Source organism: Astatotilapia calliptera, chromosome 5 (genome assembly GCF_964374335.1).
Source record: "Astatotilapia calliptera chromosome 5, fAstCal68.1, whole genome shotgun sequence".
NCBI classification, from domain to species: domain Eukaryota; kingdom Metazoa; phylum Chordata; class Actinopteri; order Cichliformes; family Cichlidae; genus Astatotilapia; species Astatotilapia calliptera.
In genome coordinates, this window is record NC_137426.1 from 33,019,682 (window position 1) to 33,044,241 (window position 24,560).

At 41.1% G+C, this 24,560-nt stretch overlaps 1 protein-coding gene and 1 long non-coding RNA gene across 3 annotated transcripts in view; one reads left to right on the forward strand and one right to left on the reverse strand.

Annotated features, from left to right (window-relative positions):
* cntn4 (contactin 4) overlaps window positions 1-24,560 on the forward strand; it is a 201,486-nt gene that overhangs the window by 164,968 nt on the left and 11,958 nt on the right. Inside the window, exons 12-15 of one of the 2 annotated variants that reach the window (XM_026168944.2) lie at window positions 6,276-6,403; window positions 19,925-20,100; window positions 23,433-23,553; window positions 23,932-24,090. In XM_026168944.2, the coding sequence (XP_026024729.2) occupies window positions 6,276-6,403; window positions 19,925-20,100; window positions 23,433-23,553; window positions 23,932-24,090 (584 nt within the window). The remainder of the gene's footprint in view (window positions 1-6,275; window positions 6,404-19,924; window positions 20,101-23,432; window positions 23,554-23,931; window positions 24,091-24,560) is intronic. The other variant, XM_026168946.2, reaches the window with a different exon arrangement.
* LOC113022961 (uncharacterized) lies at window positions 1,914-22,175 on the reverse strand. Its single transcript, XR_003272479.2, has 4 exons — window positions 21,970-22,175; window positions 19,932-20,081; window positions 2,471-2,571; window positions 1,914-2,391 (listed from the first exon to the last, which is right to left on the reverse strand). It is a non-coding gene; the product is annotated as an uncharacterized LOC113022961 (long non-coding RNA).

Consider the following 24,560-nt stretch of genomic DNA (forward strand, 5'->3'; position numbering starts at 1 on the left):
TTCACTCATCAGTGCAGACTTCACTCACACTGATTCGAACATGTTGGTAATTTTTCTGCATTTAGAAATTTGACTGCAGTTATTTTCAGACCTTCACCAATCTGTCTGTAAGTGGTTGTAGTCGGTCTGAGTCACACAGAAACTGCTTGGAGACAAGTTGCATCCCACCAGGTGACCTGAGCAATCATCTTGATTGATCGACAGTTGTCGCTGCATTGAAACTAAAGCAGTGATTTCTTTTTGGTTCTTCTACACCAGCCTGTTTTGGATATAGACTTTTTTAACCTAAACATCAACTGGTACTGGTGTGGTGTATTTACTGGATATCACTATTTCACTGATATTCATCCAACAGCTTCTAATGGGCTCTTACTCAGTCAGTTGCCACGGGCCTATGGCTTATGTAGCTAAAGAAAAGATAGAAAAACAAATGTCGAGGTTGAGTAGTCATAGACAAACTGCTGCTATTTCATCAAAGTTTGGCACTTTTGTTGATGCTATTTATGTGGGCACAGCTTCACATTTTAAAGCTGTGCCCACCACAAAGTTAATCATCTTCTGTCCATCTGCTAATGCTTTGATCATTTGCTGCAGCTAATGATCCATGCGACAAGGTGAGAGTCAGTGGTACAGGTCTGACTAGGGGAAAAAATCAATATCAATTACACCTATATCGGAGAATTGTCAAAACTAAATGCCCAGGTGTCCCTGTCTCACCAGTGTCTGCCAATAGCTTTGACTGGAAATTTTTTTTTTTTTTTAAAGCGCATACCTGCTTTATCTCTAATTGACCGTTAACCTTGATGCATGCAGCGTCACGAGAAAATAGAAGGTAAGTTTGTTTAGTCACGATGCTGCATGAAGCATCTGAGAAGGGTTTTTTTCTGCAGTCGCACCGCATTCGGTGAGTTTTAGCATCCAGGGTCTGCGCTCCACAGCTGGGCTTGATTTATGCCACTGACAAGGCCGTTTCTCTCCAGCACAGCACACTGTGGGGAAGCTCAAGAGAGACAGCCTTTCAATTTATCTCAGACGGCCCCTCCCCCGGCCCGCACTTCAGGGTTTTTAAAGCAGTAGAGAGCATAGATCAACACCTGAAGTTAGGTCCCACCCCCTTATCCCAGCTCAGAGGATACGGTGACCTCGCCTCCTTCTTGGCACCCTCACCACATTACAGCTTCTGGCCTCCAGCGCTGTTAGTGATGCTGACGCTTTGATATAATTATGATTAGAAACGCTTCCTGCAGGTAGGTCGACGATGGCCGGCGCAGGTCGGAAATAGTAACACGAGAACACCTCACCTTATCTGTGAGTTTACCACGGAAGGCAAACACAATATCAAACACATCCCCCGCAGTACTGTTTTTTTACCCCTCCACACTTTCCACATTGAGTTAACTGGTATTTGGAAGTGAATGGCTGGCGAGGTAGTGAGTTGAGCACGCTGTTTGTGCTCTCAGGCAGTAATCTTTGTGTACAAAAGGCTTTAGCTGAGACTAATTATTTGGTGAAATCACCCTAAGCTCGCGAAGATCTCTCTCTTCCTGTGGTCTCATGGCTGAGTAATTCCACTGATAGAATCTTAACCCCTATTTTCACAAGCCGGCTTTATTTACCCTGTTAATTAAGCAGAGAGGCACGCCTCCGTCCTGCAGCCGCACCGCCAATCAGCCGCAGCATCTCGGAATCACCGAGCATTCAAGAACGTTCCTGTTTGGAACTCTCGAATCAGATCTGATCTGTGATTACGCATATTGTTTGCATGTTGAATTCTGATGAGTGCGCTCCTCTTCTTCGACGGCGACTTAGCGTGTTTATGTAGAGGGCAACTTAATATGATTCCTCTGTTTGAGGCGCCCACCGTTACAAACTCGTTCCAGGCTTGGTTCAAAACTGTTCCACTCAACACGCAATTTCCTTCCCTTTTTTTTTATTACAGATTCATTATTTGGATTGTGACAGTTTCCTCTCGACATCCAGAATTTATCAAACAGATCAAAGACAAAATATGTCTGAATGAAAGATCAAAACAAGGCTTTCAAGTGTTTGTTTTTTTATGGTAAGGAAGCTTGCAAAAAGGCAAAGTGTGCATCTGTTAACATCGTCTCAGAGAGAACGTAAGGAAATCACAAATACAAAAAACACAAAACATAAGGCTTTCAATTTGGACCGGGCTCTTCTCCTGCGATTTCCACTTCACAGCGCCTCGTGATAGCTGCTCTGTGACTGATGTTATTTGTCTCTTTCATCTTGGTGGAGAGCAGGGAGGATCAACGCTGTGCAGCCCCTGTCCTCTGAGGCTTGATCTCCCCCCCAAAAAATACACACCTGTGTTTTTTGGGATTACACGAGTGCATTCGGACATCTCGCCGTGTTCAAAATAATCGCCTCCTTTTGGAGAGAATTACAGCCGTGTCCATTAAACCGTGTGAGGCAGGGATGAAAGGAGTGGCACTTGTGTTCATCTCACCTGTGAATTATTGATACCTCCCATCCTCTGGATTCTCCCGGGACCAGGGTGGAAAATGTCTCCTTGCATAATGGGCTCATCGCGCAGACATGTTGTCTGGGCTGCAGCGGAGGAGAGAGAAGACAGGGAGCAAAACAGAAATGTGTTAATAGTGTGCCTCCATCTCTTATTCAGCACTCCTGCGCCTCGGCTGACTTCTACTGTATTTGACCTCATCTTTTCTTCCATTAGCTTCAGACTGAAATGACGAACACTTATGCAGACATCCAGTCTGCTCCTTTTCTCTGTGATGTCAGTGAAAGGAAAGTTCCTCCCCGGTCTTTACATGAATCTACAGAGAAAAGTACACGATACGGTGAATGGCTGAGAATAGTCTTGGCTCTCTCTCCTTTGGGCTTGCACCACTTGTTCACGCTCTTACAAGACGCGCCAACACATGATGGCTTTTTCGTCCCTGAGGGTAATGGGATGGGGGATATACAGAGCACCGCGCACAAACGTGGGTATTTAGTTATGTTGAGGAATTACTGTGAGCATCGTGCTGCAGGTAGACTTGATCTGGGTCAGAGCTTGTTCTAGTTAAAGCAGCATGCCTTTGCGTGTGTTTACGCTCGTGCTTAGTTGATGCGCACCCTTAAATTTCCTTTAAATACCACGAGTCATCACAGCAGCTCGGCTATAAACACGGGAGTGGCAATGCAATGCAATTCAATTAATGTACAGCAGTTGTTTTAATTGTGCTTACTCGGCTCCGTGTTACGGCCACTTGTAGGGCCGCAGTGCCATTTAATGGGCTGCTTTCCTCATAAATATCAGCCTGCAGGTTTGACGCCATTAACTGTGCGCCAGCCCACACTGCGATATGCCCCCGTGTAACTGATGGTCATTGTTGGCTACTCTGCATTCAGCACTTTTCTCTCAGCCTGATATAAACCCAGAAGTATCCACTCAGCAGCACCATGTGGTTTTAGAAGTAGATTCACTTACACTAACTACCTCTGCACTTTCTTATCGCATCCACCACTTGAAAAGAAAAACCCAACAAAGAGGTGGGGTGGAGGGGGAAAGACAGTGTGCCACACTGTATCAGCCACATTTCAGCTAAATGCTCCCAGTTAAACGCAAACAACCGTTCTCACGTAACGGTGATGAAAGCTGATGAACTCGGACTGCGTCAGCAAATATTTGTAACAGTCAAATAGCTGTTTCAAATAGGTTTTTAAACCTGGTTGGACTGTTAATTACTGCAGTAGTAGGTATTTGGATACAGTGCTGACAGATAGTTTTAATTGGTGCTTTATAGAGCAGCAGCTATTAAGGGTCAGAGGAACAGCCCGGCTGATTCAGATATTACATTTCAATAACTTTTACTTTCTAGCGTGATTACAAAAACAGAAAACTAATTTTAAACAGGATTTTCTGCAAATCTTAAAATCGCCATACTTTTAATTGGACTCTCTTTCAGCTCAGTATGGTTTTTTTCTGGCCCAGAGCCTCACTTTTCAGATTGTCTCTCATCATATCATCATATCCACAGTGCATTTTTCAGCCAACAGGCGTCTGTTTTCAAGAAAATATGTCCATGCTTTTGTACAGTACACTACCTGCCAAGCTCTAACAGCAGCAAGATAAAGCAAAAAATGAGCTGGTGAACACGGAGGCACATTATCCAGAGATATTACAGAGAGAGAGATAGCACTCAAAGACTCCTGAGTTGAATTCTCTCTGTGGGGGATAAAAGGGAAAAAAGCTTTTTAAAACCTTATGTTGGGTCAGAGTCAGTCGCATTTGACTGGAGACTCTATACATGTAGCGTTTTTATCCTGGTGACCATTAAAATTAAAGTTCATTTAAATAATTGTGCACAGTAAGTGCCCAGAGCCTTTGATTTAACAGCTGTAGACACACGTGTTTCTAAGAGTCAGATAGAGAAACACAGATAAAGGAAGATTTTGTGCACACTCATTACTTTTGGTTCCCACAAGTCAGATTTCAGTGTTATTGGGAAATAGTTCTCCAGGCTTTCTGACATTGGCTGCTTTTTCACTTATTTTCAGTTCAGTCTTTGTACCTGATCATTTTCAGAGGAATGATATGTCAGCATGTTGTGTGCCGTTAAAATCTGAGGAAACTAGACAAGTAGTGGAGAAAATAAGAAGTGGCAGACCACCTAAAAATATCCAATGTCCTTAATAAATAGAAGAAAATCCAGCAAAGACCTGACACAGGACCTAAGTGAGGCACCTTTATTTAATCCATTTACTATCTACTCATGACTCATCAGGATTACAGTGGAACTCAATGGAACACTATTGAGCTCAACATTAGTAACAGCGTGGGATTATCCTGACAGAGAAGGGACGAAAAGGCAGCGAGCATCCAAAGAAGAGTTTTGGATGTCCATCAAGAAGACTGGAGAACTATTCCTGAAGAGTCTGCTTAAACCTATTACATGAAAGCTTGTTTGAGTTCCATACAAAACAATGACTTTTAACCTCATTAGAATTGTACAAACTCTGTTTTTGCTCGTTACACCGTATTTCTATTTTTGTTTGCATGTTTCAATAAAGTTTTCCCAGCAAAATACAAAGAAATGACATGTGGCTCAAGACTTTTACACATATTCACCAGGTGACCAAAAATATAACTCCAGATGTTGTTTATTTGAAAGAACGTTTTAAAAACAACCTTTGAAAGTAGCGCTCTTACTGTAATTCTGATATTGTGACGATGGTTCATAAGGACAAACTGAAAGCTTTGAAGTTTACTTATCTGACATCCACTCCTCAGTTTTGCATTTCATGACCCTGAAAGATGACTCTGATTAAATGCCATGTAAATCTTCAGGGAACAATATGCTAATGTTGCATTCACAGCTTTATGAGCCTCCCCTGAAGTGGCTCGCTCACACTTCTTCATTTCTGTTTTTATATGTTACTTCCTGTTTGGAAGTTAATGACTAACTGATATTTACCTGCCTTTTATCTCTGTTATACTCTTCGTCCTGATAAAACCTGCTTTTTAGCGCCTAATTGCTACACACTCTTCACCAGCTAATTGCTGCCTGATGACTTGCCTTTGAGAAGGTGGCGTCCTGTGGGTCTATCAGATTCTGTCGCCACTGAAAAGGACACCGGTTATAGCAGCTAGCATTTGTTTTGTTTCTTTAATGTAGAGTAAGTGGTTATGGACTAGCAGAGGGTCTTCACCCTCACTGCAGGCCTCTATTCGCTTTGACTCCTTTGACTGTTTTCACAGGTGAACGGGGCAGTTTAGCTGCCACACATCATGTTCCCCTCTCACAATCAGGCTGACGCCATTATACAGTTTGCCGAATCAGCAGAGCGTTTCAGATAATTAAAATTCAGTGCGCTTTGATGAGGTGGTCCACCCTTGATTTCCCCCAACACTTTGCTTTCAAGGGCACAATTTCCATTTTTCCTCGTTATTTACAAAATGTCAACTTTTGTTAAGGCCTTTTGACCTTTTTTGAAGCACTTGTGGCTGTTGTGTAAAGGGCACGGAGCCACTATTGTCCTAGATATCTCCAAGTCATGTGTTGAATTAATCAGCCCTGAAAATACACTCCTATTTCTCATTGTTGTCATCTGCAAAGAAGCAGAACCTAATTAGAGACAGTGAGAAATTTTCTTTTCTGCGTATTCGTCACTTATCTTTTGTGCTATGTCAGCCATGCCACGTAGTTAAAATTTCACGATGCACGCACAGCAACATTTGTTCTTCTTACAAAAATCTGTTGCTTTGACAGTCACATAAATTATTTCCTATTTTTTTGTAACCACAGAATCTCCATTCTGGACAACGGTAGTCTGCGGATATGGAATGTGACCAAATCTGATGCAGGCCTCTACACGTGTGTGGCAAGAAACCAGTTTGGTGTGGCAAGCAGCACGGGAAGCATCATAGTTAAAGGTATTTCCTGTTCAGCCTTTACGATTCACCACTTTTGCTTTTGCAGGTTTTTCCATCCCATATTGGTCACCTCTGTAGTTATAGAGAGAAAGGCATTGTTCTCCAACAACACGATGCCAATAATGAGATATGTAGATAGCTGGCTGACTGCTTGAATAGTAAAAGGAAACATGAGTAGTCTTCCTGTACTCATCTTTTGTCAGCCTGGAACCTTTGTATTTTGTGCAGTGTTTTCAGTTCCTTTATTGTTTTGATTGATCATGTCTAAACCTCTAAATCACTCAAAACTACCTGGTTAGACTGAGGCCCGAGTCACACAGGCCTAGAGATGGTGGACAACCATTTGGTCATGAGAGGAAAATGATTGCTGGACTTTGCTGGGGCTTGATTTGAAATCAGTCATTAAAACCCCAGTTATGCACACGTAGAGAATGGTCAGTGACTCACCGGTGGCTAGTGAAAAGCGTGGTTATTGGAGGTCGCTTGCTCCTAGTAGAGTTGGTTGCAAAGTCCAACTTTTCCGCAAACACCAACTATTTCCTAAGCTGCAGGGAAACTGTGAAAATTTTGACATAAACTGGAAATGCAGATTGTTTGCCTTCAAAAGTTGCAGCTTGTAAAATGTAAAGGTAGCAGAAGTAAGTCACAACTTTTACTTTGAAGGATGACAAGTGACAAGTGCTGGCAGACAAGTCTGCCTCTTTCATGCAAACTACAGGTGACGGTGGTGTCTCAAGGAGGACTCAAAGCATTTAACTTTATCTGAGGAATCTAAGTCTACCTTGTTTACACTGAGTATTGCTCAAATCTTACTGAAGCTGAATGCTGCTCTTTCACCCGCCTCCAGTGGCTCCCTGCAGCTATCAATATGGGAATGAAAATTTTATGTATCATTGCTGTAAGTTAGATCCACCAAATCTAAAAACGTGTAGCTTACACTGAATCAAAGAAAAAGGCTTTAATATGTGCATCGAGCTCCACATCCTGAATCTTGCTGAACCTCAGTAGTGGAGGTGGTTAGCGTGGATGCAGACACATAAATGGCTCGTTTTTGTAAAGCTTTCAAATACAAAAAAAGAAAAATGTATTAGTGCATGATCAGATTTGATTGCTTTCACCAAAAGCATTACTGTTTTCATAGTATGCCTGATCTGTCGCTCTACTGCTTTGTTTTTTACTTCTGCTAATTTTAAAACTGTTCATCTGCTTTATGTTTTATTTATGATCAAAGTAAGCAACATTTAAGCTGATAATTTTCACAAATACCAGCAATGTTCAAAGTGGTATGCAGAGCTTTAGAACTACTCAGTTTAAAAGTAAGCTGTTCAAGCTAATAGGCATTTTTTGCTCCCACTTCAGTGCTGTGTTAGTGACTGAATTAAGTAAACAATAGAAAAACAATAAATTTTAGTTTTATAGCTTCATCAATTAAATAAAAACACAGTATTATTGCAGAGTAGTCACAAAGATTTTAATTATATACTGAATGGAAATGTTGATAAGCTAATTAATACTTAATAGGCTTAATTATAAGGTACAAATATGTTTTGCTCCTCTGTACAGAAATGTTTGCCTATAAAAGCTTGCTGATGCTTTTTTGCCAGTCCCTTGTTACAGTAGGTTTCGCCACTAAAAGCCACTTGAATAGATGAAATTACGGAAAATTTATTTGATGCTTAAATTTATTTAAGCATCATTTTTCAGATTTTTGCATCCAGATCACCCAGGAATTTGACAGGTGAAGTGTTGACTGGATATATTAAAGTTGTGACAATAATAGTTACTTAACATTTTCTTGCTCTTTTAATATACTTCTTATATATCCTGGTGTTTTAAGAAATTTGCAATATCCTAAATCTTACTGAATAAGAGTCCTCCGACCCATTCTGTGGACAAACATCAATCTGTCTGCCTCACACATTCTTCAACTGCCCAAATATTATAAACTTTTTGTGTAAGATGTTTCAGACTTTCTGTAGAACAGATTCAGTTTCTGGATTCAGTTCTGGAATAGCTCTATATGGGGTGAAAGCAGCCACCCTGGAATCATCGAATAACCAACAATCAATCACACATTGGTTTGTTTTGTGTTATTGCTCACACAAAGACTCATTTTGCTGACTGGAAACAAAAGAAACCACCTTGTTGATGAAATATTAATATTAGAAAAAGATCAAATGCACACTGAGAGAAAATGGGAATTAATTTTATACAATATGACAGCCTGTAATTTAATTTCAACTCACCAGAGACTATTTGCAGTAATGCTGATGACATCCCCTTTTTTTCATTTCATTACTGTACCTAAAAATCCCAATAAAGACAGTTGGAGGGAAAAATTTGTAACAGGTCCTCTAAACATTGACCAGTGACGACTTGGGAGTGATGGATCAATTTCTATAAGTAGCGCTTTTCACAGGCTTAAAAGTCACAAACCGCTGTGCAACAATTAAAACACAATTAATATCAGTCTGTAAAGTAAGACATGACAGCGGCTTTGGTTAAACAGCATGTATCAGTGCCCCAGGAATGAAACCAGGCTGCTTCATCATGGAGACAAAGCTCTGGAATGAGAAACACATACAGCAGCTGCAGTGGACAGGAGCCCACACTGTTCCACTTACCTTTAACATTACTCCTGAGTGACAGTGCAACGCCTTTACCTATAGTAGCACCTACAGAATACCAACCTACTGCTGCTGGATACCTGTTTTATTTTCCTTAAAATAAAATAGCCACAAGTGTTTAATTTTCATTCATAAAAAATGGCCGACACATCTTATCTTCTGATAAGTCCCACAAAAAGCAGGTTTTTCCCCCCTCTCTCTCTGTGCTGTCATTACTAGACAGAGACACCTCAGCTGCTATGTCTGTTTGCAGAGATGTTGAAATCATTCGGCTCACTGCCTCGCTGTGCCCCCCAGTACCAGCAGAAGGATATACTGCGAGAAAAAAATAGTCTTCGTGTTGTTGGATCATCTGGGTTGGGGATTGCATTTCTGCTCCGGTGCTGTGACTTATTATACTTCATTAAAAATAAATGTGAGCTGGGTATAAAGTGCGGTGCATTCTGCGGCGGCTTTATGCTGTGCACACCGCAGCTTTTCTGTCCCATTTCCACAGGGGATAGTGTTCTCACCTCGTCAGGCTCCCGGAGGATTTGCTGACATATTCAGTGAACTATACCCTCACTGTGACCTCCTTTTCACAGGGGTTCCTGGGCTCATTTGTGCTATTGTTACATGTTCTGTTTTGACCTTCCTCGTTGAGCAGCTTCTTTTACATTTATAGAGTTATTGATTTTCAGTATATTGCCCTGAGGGAGAAAAGTTCACGCCTCATATTTCAAAAGGTTTTTCATATAAAGGTTTTCTATCTAGATTTGCATGTACTCTGTAGTTCAGGAATTTTCACACGACGCATACAAGTGCAGTTCTCGCAGCTACGACTGCATTTCTTCGGCTTCACCAGAAGCAGAATATTCCGAGACGCCGAGGTAAACCCCGTGGGTCAGAGCATGCTGGAAATTCGCTCACACCTTCTACTCACCGCCTAAGAGAGAGTACGATTCACTGTAACCTCATATGAACATGCAGAATACATTGATCATTCGTCTGCGCTGTTATTAAATACCCGTGGGGGGGAAAGAACTACACAGGTCAAAAAAAAAAAGAAAATCTAATAAAATCGTGCCCAAATCCTTCCAATACCCTGTGTGAGAAATACTGCAGCTAAAATCATTTTTCATAAAGTCTCGAAGACAGAGCTTCTTCTTCTTTGTGTGTAGTTTATAGTTTTTGCTCAGAGGTTCAATCCATTAAATTGTCCTTCTTCTACAAGTTAGCAGTCTGTAAAATCCTTTGAAATGCAGTGTCAACAGAACAGTCTGCTACCATATCAGGGTTTTTTTCTCCAATTATCCAAGTAGTTGCCATAGAAACATGGATTAATTGACTTGCTCAGCCCCTGCAGGCTAGTGTTTGATTGAATACTTTAAGAAAAACATTGATTAATGTCAATGAGAATAACAGCGAGAAGAAAATCCTGTTATTGTATCTATATGTTCATTCTCCTTTTTAGCCAAAAACACGTCACATAATGGAATTTTAAATAACTCTGTTGCAGCTCTGTCTTCTGTAAATCACTATCAAGGCGTGTTTCCTTTTTCTGTTGAATTATAAAAGACAGATTTCATATATTATGAATGCCTGAAAGTCAGCAACAGTCAAGGATGTGGGGAGAGCTTAGAGTGCACCTTGCCGCTGATTTATGCTGATGCCTCGCTCTGGCTCCCATTGACGACTCTGCCGCTCTACCAAATGCAGTACGCCTTGCATAATAGAAGTGAGAGAAATTAAAGGATCACGTAACCTCAGAAATTCATTGGTGACACCTGCAGCCGTTACGTGAATTGCAGTTATTATTCTGTTTCTCTGGGTTTGCAATGGCTTTTGCACGACTTATCCTACTCAGGTCTTTATTTGGCTGTATGAGATATCTTGCGTCTGCGCTAGCAGGCACCCTAGCACTAGGTACAATTTAAAAAGACCAACTGAGATCAATCAAAATTGATCCTAAAATAACCAAACAATGCCTCGATTAAGCAAATACTCCACCCACGTTGACTGCAGTTTTTCACTCATGGTTAAATTTCAATATGGCCAAACAGACTTCCAGACTTTTAGCTGAGCAACCAGAGAGCATTAAGGGGCAGAGAGGAGGATGCTACTCTCAATGTTGTTGCCTCTTTTCAGGAGGACGCAGCTGAAGTTACACAATTACACAGTGAATTTGCAATTATTATTATATTTACAGAATACCACAGTTTTTGTCTTGGTCGTATCATTTAATTTTGTTGTATTTATCCGCAACACCTTAAACGCTGGTCCGTGAAAATATTGTCTGACGTTAAACCGGTCCGCAAAAACGGTTGGGGACCGCTGGTCTACGGAACAACAGCTTTCCGACTGTATCTGTACAAATACTGTCCTGCTGAGTTTTTAGGGCATATTAAATGAATGTTTTAAAAGATTTAGTCATGCCAGATCTGGCTTCAAAGCGGGATTTCAGAAACCAAACGATAATGTGTCGCTAAATCCATCTTTTACACTATGTATCTATCATAGCATTTAGCTCACTAACTTAATCTTGCTTAACTTGTTTGCTAATGCTAAAGCACAGTACTGTTGATATAGCAAACAGAAAACAGGCCTCTCTTATGGCAATGCCCTTGGGAGCAAGCATAACCATCGCATCCTTTGGATTTTTGCAGAAAATATGTCCTCACAGAGAAATTATGCTTTAGGCTGTGAGAGCCAATGAGAGAGTTGTGGCATGTTATTTTATTTATTTCATTAAAATTTATTCAGACATTTCCATAAAGTGTTTTTTGGGGGGTTGTTTTTCAAACATTTAATGATGATTAATGTATTTGTCTCTTGCAAATGTTAATTTCTGGGATATTTTAAGTGCAACTTTAAAACCTGATTAAAAAGTACAGCATTGCTGTACCATCCTGCACCAGTTCCACTCTCTCTTTCCCATTTATCAGACACTGTGAAATGAAAATGGTAGAGAACACCCCCACCCGCCCCCAGCCAATCAGTGGGAGTAAGAAGGGGGGCAGTGGAACCTGCTGCTCTCCCTGTAGGTTCAGGTTGATGGCCTATATGTGGTTTTCCAATCAGGCTGCAAAGAAACACAACCATGTCTGTCTTCTCAGCATAAACAGACACCGCTGTTATCCACTCATTATTCTTGTGAAAAGGAATATGGGTTTTATTTGACACCCTCACACACTCGCTTCCTTCCCATCATAATATGTTAAAGCTGTTTTCTGTGGCTGATGTACAAATGTTCCTGTATATGAACGTGTGCCTTTCTGTCACAAGTGATATTGTTTGCAAAATGGGATGGGGTAATTTACATGCACTACTTCATTGAGGATTGGAAACCTGTTTAGCGGGGAGAAATTTGTGTTGCGGGATCAGCCCTTATGGGAGATGACAGTAGTTTATTCAAATTGACTTTGGTGATATGAATACTGAAAAATACCTGTCAAACAGCATTCTGTATCTCCCGCTGTGAATAAGCCACCTCGCACACAGCAGAGGAGCAGTCACAACAGATGAGCCCTGTTAATGTCCCCATTATTCCAACACTGGGGGGATATTAGCAGATTAATTGCACTTGATTATAGACGTGCTCTCGGAATTTTGATTACACTGGAGATGAGCCGTTGCAATTAGGGTTGCCGCCGATCATTACGGATGGTCAGTGAACTCAAAACTTCAGAGATCCTACAGTGTTCACGTCAGTTTGGCTCTCTCAAGCAATTCATCTTTTCGGCGCTGTGACCCACTGTAGCAGCCATTTGTTTTGGAGACATTTCAAAAGTAGACGAGGAATATTCTGTCATTGTGGGCGACATCTAGAGAGATCTTTTTCATAGATAGGTAGTTTCCCTCTGTCTGCACCACAAGGTGCACATGCGTGGATCTTAAAGACTGAAAGAAAGATGAAACTAAAGATGTTCACCGTGGGATGAATTATCAATTTGGTGATCCCATAACACACGGGTGGGCAACTCCAGGCTTTGAGGGCCGGTGTCCTGCAGGTTTTAGAGCTTACCCTGGGTCAACACCCCTGAATCAAATGATTAGTTCATTACCAGTGTTCGGGAGAACTTCAAGATATGTTGCGGAGGTAATTTAGCCATTTGAATCAGCTGTGTTGGATCAAGGACACATCTAAAACCAGCAGGACACCGGCACTCGAGGCCTGGAGTTGCCTACCCCTGCTGTAACATTTTGTCAGCTCCTTAACCAGGACAAAAATCTCACTGTATTCACTCATGAAGAGTCAACTAGAAAAATCACAACATGATTGAAAATAAGCATACTATACTACGAGTATGTTACGTCGTCTATCCATTTTGCACCACTTATCTGGTTCACAGCAGCAGTCTGAGCAAAGAAGTCCAGACTTCCCTTACCCTGGCCCGGGGGACACCAAGTTGTTCCCAAGCCAGCTGAGTCCTGGGTCTGGCCTCAGGACCTCCTCCCAGTAGAACATGCCTGAAATATCTCACCGAGCAGATATCTGAACCACCTCAATTTGGTTCTGTGGATGAATGATGTGGATGAGCGATCCAAGTAGCTCTCAAATGACCATTCTCCTCACCCTGCCTCTAAGGGAGAACTCAGTCACACTTCATAGCTCTTTAACCTTGCTTGTAAAATTGCATGTTTGCACAATTTCCAACTAGTGCTAGATTGGTACAGTAAATGAATTGGTACAAGCACTTTCATGCAAAAACTTTGATTTGTTTTTCAATCACCCACCTTAATCTGGCTCTCAGTGCACTTGCACTACCAGCACAGTCATCATGTTAACATTGTCTGGATGAACATCTAAGCATACTTTGTTAGCTGCTGATGACTCCACGACAGAAGACAAATAATCTGTTTCATTTTACACCCTAGACTTAAATGTGGTTACCAGTTCTCTGCTGAATTCCTACAGTTGCTTTTCCAAGCGAGCCATGTCATCCAAGTTGGATGGCAGCAACGATATGAAATAAATGCGATTCCTGACAGCCATATAGAAAAATAATGAGCTGCCATCTGTCAGTAATCACCAGCAGGTTGCTACAGATGTGCCACCACACAGAATACAGTACCGAGAGGATCTTGTATCTATCTGTTGAGCAATGGAGACAAGGTTTTCCTTGCCATTCAAGTTTGTCCTTGAGGAACCTTTGATAGGTCCTTCAGAAAATAAGTGGAGCACAAAAAAACTGCATCGGAGGATTTTCTGGCGTGCTGATGAATCTGTTGATTTGAAAAGGAAGAGGAGGTAAAATTGCGAGTGAAATGATTGCTTTTTAAAACGGTAACCACATTTTTTTGTTCTTAAACGACCTGCTAGGAAACTCTGAGGATTCGCCAAGGTGATGCACGATGCTACGCTGATTCACTTTGAAAAACCTTAGCCTGACATGCTTCGTCACAGTTTAGATCCTTTGTGAAGACGTCTTTTCTTACCTGCCAGTGAAAGAAAACATTTCCTTTTCAGGTTTGTGTTTGTCTTGAACCCTGACGAGTCCGGATCTTCTGCGTGGGTCTCAGTTTAAAGATGATTATAAATTTGTTTTCCAAATACTCTAAATCATGCGGCCTGTGTCTCGTCCCTGTGCTCCACTATTCAAGCTCGCATTGCTCACCTTTAGAGGAAACTTACTGAGTATATATATATATATATATATATATATATATATATATATATATATATATATATATATATATATATATATGTGTGTGTGCACTGAGGGAGACTGCACACTTCGCATTACGGCTTTAGATCATTAAAGACAGAGGATTCTCCACAGCAGGAAGGGAAATGTGTGGGCATTATTCATAATGTTGGAAGGAAGACTGGTGAAACTGGCCTTGTGAGGCATGTCAGTGTGCCTCAGAAAGGAGCTCAGGGTCATTTGGTAACTGTAAGCTAGCTCTGTTTTCTGGTCAACCATATGTTATTGTTATACAGCTTTTCTGAGTGTTCCCACTGTGTGCCGGTGGTCTGTATATCATTTGTTTGGCTTCATTAGCTGTCTGTGCATCCTAGGCTTCCTTCAGCTGCTTTGCCTTAGAATAGAATGCCATGCTGATTGCTGTTGGTGTTTTTATTTTGCAAATCAACTCCAAAATTGCATCTGATATTTTCTTCTCTGTTTCTTTCATCATTACCATCTGTTGTGAATCTTGTGCCCTTTATATACACAGAAATTCACATTAACTACTTATATTCAGATTCCAGCCAGAAACTCATAGACATTTAGAAATAAAGACGTAGTTGCTGCTGGTGGCGATTTATCAAAAAAATGATGTAGGTGGTTGGCAACCTTGCTTTCATAGAGGAAGAAAACCAGAATACAAGCAGTTGGCAACCAGCTGACTCGAGTCTCCTACTCAGAGAGATATGTCGCAGAGTAGTTTGACTCATTGACACAGACGAACTCAGACGGGTTAACAATCTGTCTGCGTTTATAAATTAGACAGTAGTTATTTGCAGACCTCTCTGAGAGTGCAGTCTATCCCCAATCACCTTGCAATGTTAATATATTTTTTCTTATCAATCACTTTTCTACTCTGTCAGAGCACTGAAAGTGCTTTACACAACCTGCGTCATTGCCCTTGCTTCATGCCACAAGCACTTTCTATGTAAGTGCTTTCTATCTAACGTTCACACTCCGATGAATGCATCAGAGAGCAACTTGGGGTTAGTATCACGCCCGAGGATGTTTACCACGAACCACCAGCCTTTCACCTGAGCTACAGCCAGGTGAAAGAGCAGAGGTTTAGAGTGTTGCATAACCAACTGGTCACCACAACTACTTGCAATTAGTTTCTGACAACAAGAATATTGAATACAACCACTAATTAGTTTTTCTTAAAGGTCTGGTGTAAGTGAGCCATTAAAAAAGCACACAGTTAGATCATGTTTTACTCGTTAATTAGTTCCGTTCTATGACCAAAACATTGAATTTCTCATGTGGTATCATTCCAGATCAAGTCATGAATGCAAACAATGGAGGATGTTCTTTTAGAAAAACATGGTATCAGATTTGACACCCAAGTCATTTCAAGTTGATTCAATATACTATACTAAGTAACAATATAGTGTTAAATACACAAATTTGTCTGGGAAGAATTACCAAAGCAGCTAGTTTTTTGGACATGGATATTCAAGGCTCTTCACCTCCTGCACAGGTAATTCAGCAGTGAGCAAGAGATGTGTTTAATTTTTAAAACAGATTTTTGGAGGAAAGCATGAATCGCAGTGTTGACTTGGAGGTTTCAGAAGCCCGTGGTGCTAGTTTTAATAGTTTAAACAAGGTGTTTGCAAAAACAGCAAAAAAGAACTTACATAGTAGTACAAGTTAAAGAAGTATGATTTTGTCAAACCTGATTGCATTTAGTAAAGTCGGGGTTGCTCATGTCTAAATGCTTTGAATTATTTGAATTATTAACTGTGCAACAGCTCATATTACATGTATCACATGTAAAATATGTTCAGATGCTTGAATGTAAGTTTTACGTTGGTATGACATGTTTATTATATAAGACATGGTTTGCATGGTAATATGTAGTTAAACAATGATGTAGATAACCGAATGAGCCAAAGTGGCACTTTGCACTTCTGTCAGAGCGATAAGCGAGCAGCATGGTGGGGAGAGAGCGCAGTGGTTTTAATAGGCTTGGTTAAGTGGTGAGATGACGTTGACAGACAGATGTTTGAGCTGTGCTAGAAAACCTGTGATCATACGTCAGTATCTTAGCTGCTCCTTGGATGAGCTAGGTCAGCTGAGCACTGATCAGGTGTTGTAGTACATCTGCTCATTTGACCCTGTTTGATTACACTGGTTAACAATGTTTCAGACATCCTCAGCTCCATCACATAATATGTGCTATTTCTGTTTGATTTTGAAATCCAGATGTGACAATTAAAATAGCTGAGTAACATTTCCAAGATGGTTCATTTCTTTATATTTTGCTGCTATTGTACATTGATTTGAAGAGTTTGAATCATAAATTGTAAGTTTACTTTATGGTCACTTCACACTATAATATTTCACCTTTAATATTATGTAAGAATTAAAAACATCAGAAAAAAGGTCTATATAGCCCAGACTTGAGTGAAACAAAATTTTACAACTAATAGCAGATTTATTTCACCTCAAACACCGAAAAACTGTCTAACAGCTTATTGTGAAAGAAGAAGAAGAATTACAGATTTCCTGCTACTACAAAGGTCATGTCGAGCGTCTGAGTACAATGGATGCGGGACACGACCATGGAGATAAGATTTGGAATTTGACATTTCATACTTGGCACATTTCTATGAATCTGACCTGATGAAAAGCAGATTAATAGTTTAGATAGTGACCATCTAATAATTACTATAGTTTCCCCCCATTCTGCCCATTTTCGCCAAATCTTAAAGGTTAAAATGTATTTAAGTGATTTCTGGCTTCAATTAAAATTTTGGGTCTTAGATCTGAGCAAGTAGATTATCATGAAAACTAGAATCAATCAGCAATTTTAAGCAACAAGTTCCGTTTCAGTGCCTAAAATTTAATTAGTTAATGGAACCTTTACAGTTGTGCACTGCTACCAGGGCACTTGGACATCTGAGACGTTCAAAAACAGAGACAAGAAACCTTTTCAGAGACAACCTGCCTTTTCACATAACAGCTTTCCAGTCTCAGTCATTTAAAAACACTGTTAAAAATCAACTCTTCTCACTGACTTTCAGGTCTACCTCAGCAAGTTGTCCTGGCTTTTTATCATGCGAGCAGTCTTATTCAGTCTATTACTGTTTTATGTGATTACATTTTTACTGAATTTGTTATTTTACTGGTTGTTAAGTATGAGTTCTGTTTGCATTGCCTGTACAACAGATTCTTTTTAATCATAACTTGACTTGGGATCTACAGTAGCATTGCTGTAAGCAAGTCCTATCAGACTCTGCTTGATTATTTATACAGAGTATACAAAACAAGTGAAGGGGGGCCTTCACCTGTCGGATTTTTCTCCCACAATCACTGTTAGAAAACCGTCATAGCATCAGTATTTAATGGCTTGCTTTCATAAGCTCACTTTAATTTACATTTTTGATTAAACTGAGGCCGTGGGTTTCTTCAGCCGAGGATGGGCGACAGAGTTAGACTCTTGTCTACAGAGCCCGAGGTTTTTCTTCTTACTGATGCTGACTGTTCCTTAAGGTGGATATTTCAAATGATGGCCTGGGGCCTGAAAAAGTTCCCAGGTCCCACCCAGCCTGTCTCAGCACACGGGCTCGCTCTCTGTCTTGTCTCGGACTGACCCTGCTAAGTGAGCGTTACTGTCCTCCCCGTTTACAGTAGCAGTAGGTAACAAGGCATTATACAAGATAGAAATCAATCAAATTATGCTCAAGAGTCCAGTGTGTGGTTGTGTAACCAACCTTGGTTGTCCGTATAATCTGTCACAAATCATGACAGAGGAGGGTAATAAGGCAGCATACCCCCCCATCATTGTCACTGTGAAACCCCCGGAGGCAGTAAGACACCAGGCAGCACACAACCACACGACACAAGGAGAGGAGATGACGACAGAACACACCAGTCCTGCTGTAGAAATAAGGAAGAGAAAAATTGTTTATTCCGTGTTATACAGGTAACACGAACAGAGTGAGTTCTCTTGACTGTGGATCTCTGTGGGTATTTCCTCTGTAGATCCTTCCCAAGCCTTTTTTCCCCCCACTACACATTTCCTTCTTTCTCCTCACATGATTTGGAGTAACCATCTCTCCAAGAACACCACTGCAGAGCACACCTGACACTTTTTTTTTCAGAGAAATGTGTTTCTTAAGCTTTATGTTTTTTAGCTTTTCTGTTCCTTCCTGCACTTGTTCTACAAGGTGTAGCCAGCCTGCAGAAGCAGACCGAGCACACACAGAGACTTGAATACCTCCTGTGTGTTATTATGGGGTTTTTTTTCTTTACTGCACCGCCATCGTTCACCATTTAGCCCCTGCAATAGAGGACTGGGCTTCTCAGACACACTTTCATTGTGTATATGACAAGACCCAGCAGCTGATAGCATTCTGGCCTGAAATCAGAAAACGACTAGATAAATCACATTGGGAGCATGCGGTAGCATCTGTGTGTGTGTGTGTGTGTGTGTGTGTGTGTGTGTGTGTGTGTGTGTGTGTGTGTGTGTGTGTGTGTGTGTGTGTGTGTGTGTGTGTGAGACAGAGAGGGGGAGCCAATACAATGAAGGTATCGAATTCACTGTGGATGAAGACTGCACTGCCGGCACTTTCTACATGAATCTATGCCTGTCCAGGGATCATTTGCCATGGTTAATTTAGTCCATGTGCTCAGAGTGGCTATTTCAACCAAGTAATCACAGCACCCCCAAGAGGGAGACAGGTGCTGCACACTCTGAGTATAAAGCCTCTCCCTCCCTCACGTCCTTCCACCTTCCCCCTCCATCGCTAACATACGAGTGCAGATAAGGGACGCTCGTCTTATTCCCATGTGCAGCCACTGTAATGCACTGCAGGAGAGAAAAGAGAGCACTGACGACTGGAAGAAGTCCTGTTTGCTGTTTTCCTAGCAGTTCGATTTGGGAATTGCAGCCGGTTCGAGGGGAGTTCCAGTCTGCAGGCTGAGATGACAGTGACACATGGAGGCTTCGCGGGCTGCAGGAGAGACACGTCTCCTCCGAGTCCCCACAGAGACAAGCTCAGGCCGAAACTAATACCAGTTATTGTAGCTGTGCACCCTAGTTTGCTATGTGCTCCGTCCCGTATATCCTTCTATTAACTCAGTCTGACATATCCATAAGGATGATGGAAGGGCTCTGCTTTTTGCAAAGCCATTTCCTGTGCTGAATTATAATGCCTGGAAAGAGTAGAGGCGTGCAGCGTGCTTGATCAGACGTGCGTGAATATGAATGTGTGTTTTTTCAGAGCCTACCGTCATCACCACGCTGGCCTCCACGCTGGACGTCACCGTCGGGGAGAGCGTGGTCCTGCCCTGCCAAGTGAGCCACGACCCGTCTCTGGAACTCAAGTTCACCTGGTTCTTCAACGAGCAGCTCATCCACTTCGGGAGCCACGGTGGATTCTTTGAAAAAGTGGGAGGCGTAAGTCAATATTTCATCATTCATGGTTTCTGACAGGCCGCGAGACTAACAGGCCTCTGGTTTTAAAACAAGCTGTCATGTTGTGAGAGGTGTGCAGACAGGATGCCTTCATGCATCAGTCCGGGAAGCCTTTTTGCTATGAGCGCTTATATAGTATTTGGACATTTTATCCCCAAGAAAACAAAATATGCCTAAAAACAACAAAACTTGAAATGGGGGTACATTAAATGTGCATTTCTATCCCAGTAGCTATTATCGAAAAACATTTACCCCCTAGAATTAAATAAGGCAGTAACTATGTGTATGTGTTTGAGGATTTTAGCCACACTTTATTTTCTTTTTAAAGTATATTTTTCAGCCAAATGAAAAGAGAAATCAGGTAAAATCTTAGTTTTACTCTCTAATTCTATCTAATTTCTTATCTGCTTGAGCAGTAAGGACAAATCACCAGGCTAACACATAAAGACAGACAATCAAACACTCTCACATCCATACCTACGCCCAATTTAGATTCACAGATTAACCTAAAATATATGTCTTTGGACAGACACAGAGAGAACATGAAAAGAAGGCTTCCCGGCTCTGTGGTTTGAACCTTCCCTTGGTTTCGTTCTCCCTGTGCTGATGACTTTCTTTGGTTTTCTGCTTCATCTGTTACAGATGGGAGACAGATAAAGCTTTGAGTGGCCAGTGAGGCTAGAAAAGTGCTATTCTATGCCACTGACAAGTGTATGATTTAATAATAACGTTATATCAGATTCCCTCATTATGGTACCAAATTATCGGTAGCAAATCAGCGTACTCAAAAGGTGCAACGTGGTGCTTTCAGAGTGCATCACCTAGCAATATATATATATATATATATACTCATTTCTGCTGTTTGTTACAATTTGTTGTGTCTCCTGCTGTTTTTCCATCAAAAGATTTCATTCTAGATATAAAATACATTATTACATAACAGCAGTTTACTCACCACCTGTTTCAAAACAGAGTTTAATATTTCCTTATCCACCACGGGGGATGATAATTAGTGATCATATGTCTAGATTTATGTTATTTTCTTGGTTTTTTTTAAAACATATTACATTTTTAACATCTGAGACTCATATTAAAGTAAACACTGCTAGAGCCGGACTGTGGATTTTTTCATACCTAACTAATTATCAATATTTGATGACTGAAAAATCCAACATATCATCGGATTGTTTTTTTTTTTATGTGTTACTATTTATGAGTCCTTGCCAAGATAATACGACAATGCAGTTTAAAAATAATCTTGTTTTGTGGTCACATGTTTGTGGCATTTCAACTTGGTGTTGGCCAAACTATTCAGCATCAATGCTCCTAAAATGGTTGAAGGGTGTTTCTCCCAAGTCTGCTATTATATTGTTTAAATACCAATAAATTGGCAAATAGCTAATATCGGCCTCTAAACACACCAACGGTGTAGGCTTTATCCCTGGAGCACAAGCTGACGTTATCCCCCATTGTCTTCCCCCCAAAAAACGATCACGATATGATGGCAATAACCGCAGCGTAAATGGCCAGATACTGATGTTTCCACATGCAGTCAGACCCCCTAATTTTAGTTTTGTATTTGTATTAATGCAACAAAAAATTGAATGAAAATAGAGTACCAGATAGATGTCAGTTAATTACATCTATCAGCAATATAAACACAGAAGACTAAAGGTTCATCCACACAGGAAGTGATTCATGCAGCACCCTCTAGCTGATAGTTAGTTGCTAGCAGACATCCCAGGTTTATCTTTGTAACTGTTGAATGTATTGTCATTAAACAGCACATTTCACTTTCATTGGTAGTCGAGTTGAACAAAGTTTTGTGTTCCCAGCAGTTATTTCACTCACTGTAGCTTTAAGACTCTGTATGTCATCGACTTTCTGTTATATCTGGTCACCAAGTAGCTTCCTGTGTGGACAGTTGCTAAAAAATTGCTCTTTTGGTGAGACAACAAACTAACCTAACAACAAGTGAGAACAGAAATAGAACTTGTCCACAAATAGTGACATCCAAACTGGAGTGTTCAGCTGTGTTTGTGCCCACCTTGCCAAAACACTGTTGTGTGTAATTTCAGGAATGCTAATATTTGCTAATGTGCTAGCATGCTAACGGCCAATGGCATAGCTTAGCTGTAGGGTTTCTCCCACGAGAGAGCATCATTTCAAATTCTGTTTATTGTCACACTCCAGCTTTGATAACATATATTCCACATAAGCTGAGGCGCATAATGTATAATTAAAACTCAAACCTTGTTGAGCTTCATGGAGGAATCCTCATTTTATTAGCACCACTGCTACATAAAAGACATTGATTTATTGCCCAACCCCCTTCAGAGATTTCATTGTATAAAAGGTCCAGATGTGACTCTGAAGATTAATTGGTACATCAATATTATACTTCTTCTCTTAGCGGGGTCATAATAAATTCAGCCGCAGTGCAGAGGGAATGTTTGTATCAAGTGTATAATTTATGGGCAGAAAAAATTTGCTGCCTGTGGTTTATTTTAAAAAGAAATTTACATACATGCAACCAGTCTCAGTGAGCTCCTGTATACTTTATAAAGTCCGCAGCTTATACCTCAGCATGCCATGCACTGTTTTGAGTTGGAGGGGTTTTTTCTCTTTTAGCTAAAAAATGCAAGGCTCCTTTAAAAACTGCAGGCAATACAGAGGGGAAAAAATCCAATGCAGAGGCGTTTTTTTTCTTTCTGTTTTCTTTATGATTTAGGTGTTTCTAGGATCGTGATTTACAGTCTCCCCTCCTTAATAAATTGCTGTTCGTCTACACTTATATTGATTAAGCTACCAGCCACTCCATAGAATTCTTACTGCCACTGTGCCACATATTTCCGCCATGTCCAATTTATCACAGAACCTGCTCAGCTCTGCCTGGGTGAAATGATAATGTAGGAGAGGGAATTGCAATTAGAGATGGAATGAAAGGCTCTCTTAAAGAACTAACTATTAGACTAGCCATTAGGCTGCGCCGTATAACTGAAGCGGCTCCATACCACAATTCAAATCAAGCCATTAGAGCAAGTTCATTTCTGTAATCACAGGGATAAAACAAATGCACATGGTATAGAGAGGCATTTCTTTGTGCTTCTTTAGATTAAAGATGGAAAGTGGGAGTGTGGAAATATGAATTCCTTTTTGAAGATATGAGAATAAGCTTTCTGTTTGGTTTCGTTTGTTCCCGCTTGGCTACAGAAAAAGTGAGCGTTGAATTGGAATCACAATAGCAGGTTGCTTACGAAACTCCTTTGCTTGTTTGTGTGTTTGCGGGTGATTGTGCATGCGTTGAATGACAGCAGCATTCGGCGGGAGACATTATGATTCGGAATGTCCAGCTGAGGCATGCCGGGAAGTACACGTGCGCCGTGCAAACCAAGGTGGACAGCATTTCCGTGGCTGTTGACTTGGTCATCAGAGGTGAGTCACCATAATAACTGTGATTTAAATAATTCACGATCTACCTGAAGAAGACTGGCTTTGTCAGTGATGCATGTTTACTGTGGCTGGTTGCACTTCACTGACGAAGGAATAAAGGGAGAGAAAATTGAGGCGAGTAGAAATTACTCTCTGGAAGGTTTAAAGGAAATTTACTGTCTAATTAGACCCAATAGCTCCCAAAGGTTTCACACTGAACTGACGTCGCTGCAGTAGCCTCAGGTGCTAAAACCACCGCCACACTCTCTACCATCTTTCCATCTTTTCCTGATTTACATTCCCTCCCTCCCCTACCTTCTTCCTCCATCTGTCTCTCTATCTTTCTGTTCTCTTTCCTGCCTTGGCTATGCCATCTATCAGGTCCCCCAGGGCCCCCCACCAGCATCCATGTAGAAGGAATCACTGATACCACAGCCTCTCTGTCCTGGAGGCCCGGTCCTGATAATCACAGTCCAATTACGGCATACACCATCCAAGCCAGGACACCATTTTCCCTCGGGTGGCAAGCTGTCACCACAGGTAAGCTCTCTCCAACCAGCTGTGGCCTCCTCCAGTCACCTGGAGGGGGCCACTCTTCATCATGCCTCGGCTGTGAAAATATTGAAGATGTAATTTTTACCCCAGCATCAATTGTAGTGGGACCATTGACTCCCATTTTATCGCTCTCTTCGGAATCCTGAAACATGGATCTCGTCCCGATGATGAAGCTTGTTTGCCACAGCCGTAATTTGATAGTGCAGTTAAGTAATGGGATCGGTGTAATCTTTGCCCACATCCTTTATGGCACCCTTAACATTTACACATGATTGGCGTAATATGCTTTTATCTCGTTCTATTGATATTTTTGTGAATTAGGACACTTTTATCAAAGATGGTTTTACTGGCTGCATTGATTTGCCAAGCAAGGGTCATAGATTTGTAACAGAAATACAATGTGACCTTATAGGGGCTCAGAACCCAGAGGAAGAAAATTAGTTTTTGCCTTTTTA